The following is a 1,910-nucleotide window of genomic DNA, read 5'->3' as shown; positions in this document are numbered from 1 at the left end:
AGAGCTTGGAGGCTGCCTCTAGCCATAGCGTCGATGCTAAGCATTTTGGGCTTGGAGGCAGCAACTGCCCTGAGAGGCGGCGCTAAAGCCTTGGAGGTGGCTTTAAAGGCAGAGATTTCTCACATTGTGGATGCCCTGAGAGGGAGAGTCGTCGACATGATTCATGATCTTCACTACAGTGCATAAGTTTAAAGCTGGTTCTTAAAAAAACATTGATACACGCCAGAGGCAAAACATAGGGATCACACAGGAGAAGATAGTGTCAAACTGTCAATGTGCCGGAAGATCAAAGACACATCATAGCACGCTAAATTGTGAGGCGAAACGTAATTATGATAGTCTAAGCACTTTGTATCAAGTAGTAGTCTTTATGCCATGAGAAATCACATGCATCAACCACAGAAATAAGTAAATATATATTAAAATGTACTACAATTTATATTGATACATTGGGTGGGGGGGGGGGGGGGGATCTAAGTACATGGTGGCGGGCCATGAGGGTTTCCAGTATCTGCATCAGGGGTGCTAAAAATTGCCAATACAAGAGAAAACTTAAAAAAGAACTATTGCCTGTTTCCATGCATGGGGAAAAAAAATCAATAACATCAAGTGATCAATCCACCGGTGGTCATGTGCATTAAAGGCCAGACGAGGTGCCACTCATGCTGCTTTGACATCAGCAGCCTCCGAGAAGGTTTTTTCCATTACGGAATACTTGTCGGCGGGCGCAGCGGCAAGGACCGCATCAGAAGCCACCTTGTAGGCGGTGGTAACCGCAGCAAATAGCTTCTTGTCCTTTGCAGACTGGGCAAGCATGTTGGCAGCGACGACGGTCTGCTGGAAGACGAGGGCTTTCATTTCGTCCTGTTGTGGTGCTGGGGCAGCAGCGACGACATCACCAATGGCCTCCTTGAAGGAATTCTCCAATGCGTCGACGGCCTTCACGGTGGGAGGATGACCAGCCTCGCTGAAGGTTTTGTCAAATACGGCATATTTGTCGGCGGGTTTAGCGGCAAGGACCGCATCGGAGGCCATCTTATAGGCAGTGACAATTTCATCAAGTTTCTTCTTATCTCCAGCGGCCTCATTGAGCGAGGCGGTGGCAGCGACTTTCTGCTTGAGCACGAAAGATTCTACTGCAGACCTTTTGGATGCTGGGGCGGCGGCGATGACCGCGTCAAAGGCCTTCTTGATGGATGAATCCATCTCTTCAATGGATTTGTCGCCGGCGGCGCTTGCCGCCGGTACCAATGTGGCTGCCACCACAATGGCAGCAAGGAACAATGTGCATGCAATGTTCTTGACCATGGCCATTGTAAGTTGTCCTAACAAGTGGTTGAGGGATGATCCAAGAAGATGGTATTGCTTCCGGTGAGATGTTTGCGCCATGTAAGTTTATGAAGGTGGCCATGCACTAAAATAGGAGATGGTGTCTAAAGAGGCCGTGAGGCCATGAGAGCTTCGCGGGTGTCCTACGGTGGTGCAAAATTGGTTGCATGAACCGATGTCTGGATGTATGAGCCACCGCTTGCCCCTTGTTTTGAGGAGCACACCCGAAATTGGTCACCAATCATTCTTTCAAGAGCACAGACAAAAGTGGCCACCAATCTTTCTGGTTTCGCGGTTGATTTTATGTGCATGTCTTACTAGCCTGTGATCTCTTGCTTTGAAAATTTGCAAACTGCATGTAGTGTTGGTCGGTTCAATTGATCGATCCTGGAGTGTTTTTATAATTACTAGCACATATGCCCGTGCAAAAACTACCATGTGTTCCTAGTATAATAAGCATGGCTCAACACGCTCTGCTGATCTACAACATGGTGTCTCACCAGTGTCAAAGCTTATACTCTTTCTGGCGGAGCATGTCACTGGACATGCAGTAGTGGAGCCGAGCTGTTTTGGGGTCAATT

The 1,910-nt window shown here is 48.2% G+C and overlaps 1 protein-coding gene across 1 annotated transcript; it reads right to left on the bottom strand.

Moving 5' to 3' along the window:
- Positions 1-472: 472 nt before the first annotated feature.
- Positions 473-1,389, bottom strand: LOC125554392 (uncharacterized). Its single transcript, XM_048717960.2, has one exon. It carries the CDS (start codon positions 1,387-1,389, stop codon positions 661-663), a length of 729 nt encoding a protein of 242 aa, XP_048573917.2. The 3' UTR covers positions 473-660.
- Between the last annotated feature and the right edge of the window lie 521 nt (positions 1,390-1,910).

This window comes from Triticum urartu, chromosome 4A (assembly GCF_056163025.1).
Source record: "Triticum urartu cultivar PI428250 chromosome 4A, HENAU_Tu73, whole genome shotgun sequence".
NCBI classification, from domain to species: domain Eukaryota; kingdom Viridiplantae; phylum Streptophyta; class Magnoliopsida; order Poales; family Poaceae; genus Triticum; species Triticum urartu.
This window is presented reverse-complemented; position numbering and strand designations above follow the sequence as displayed.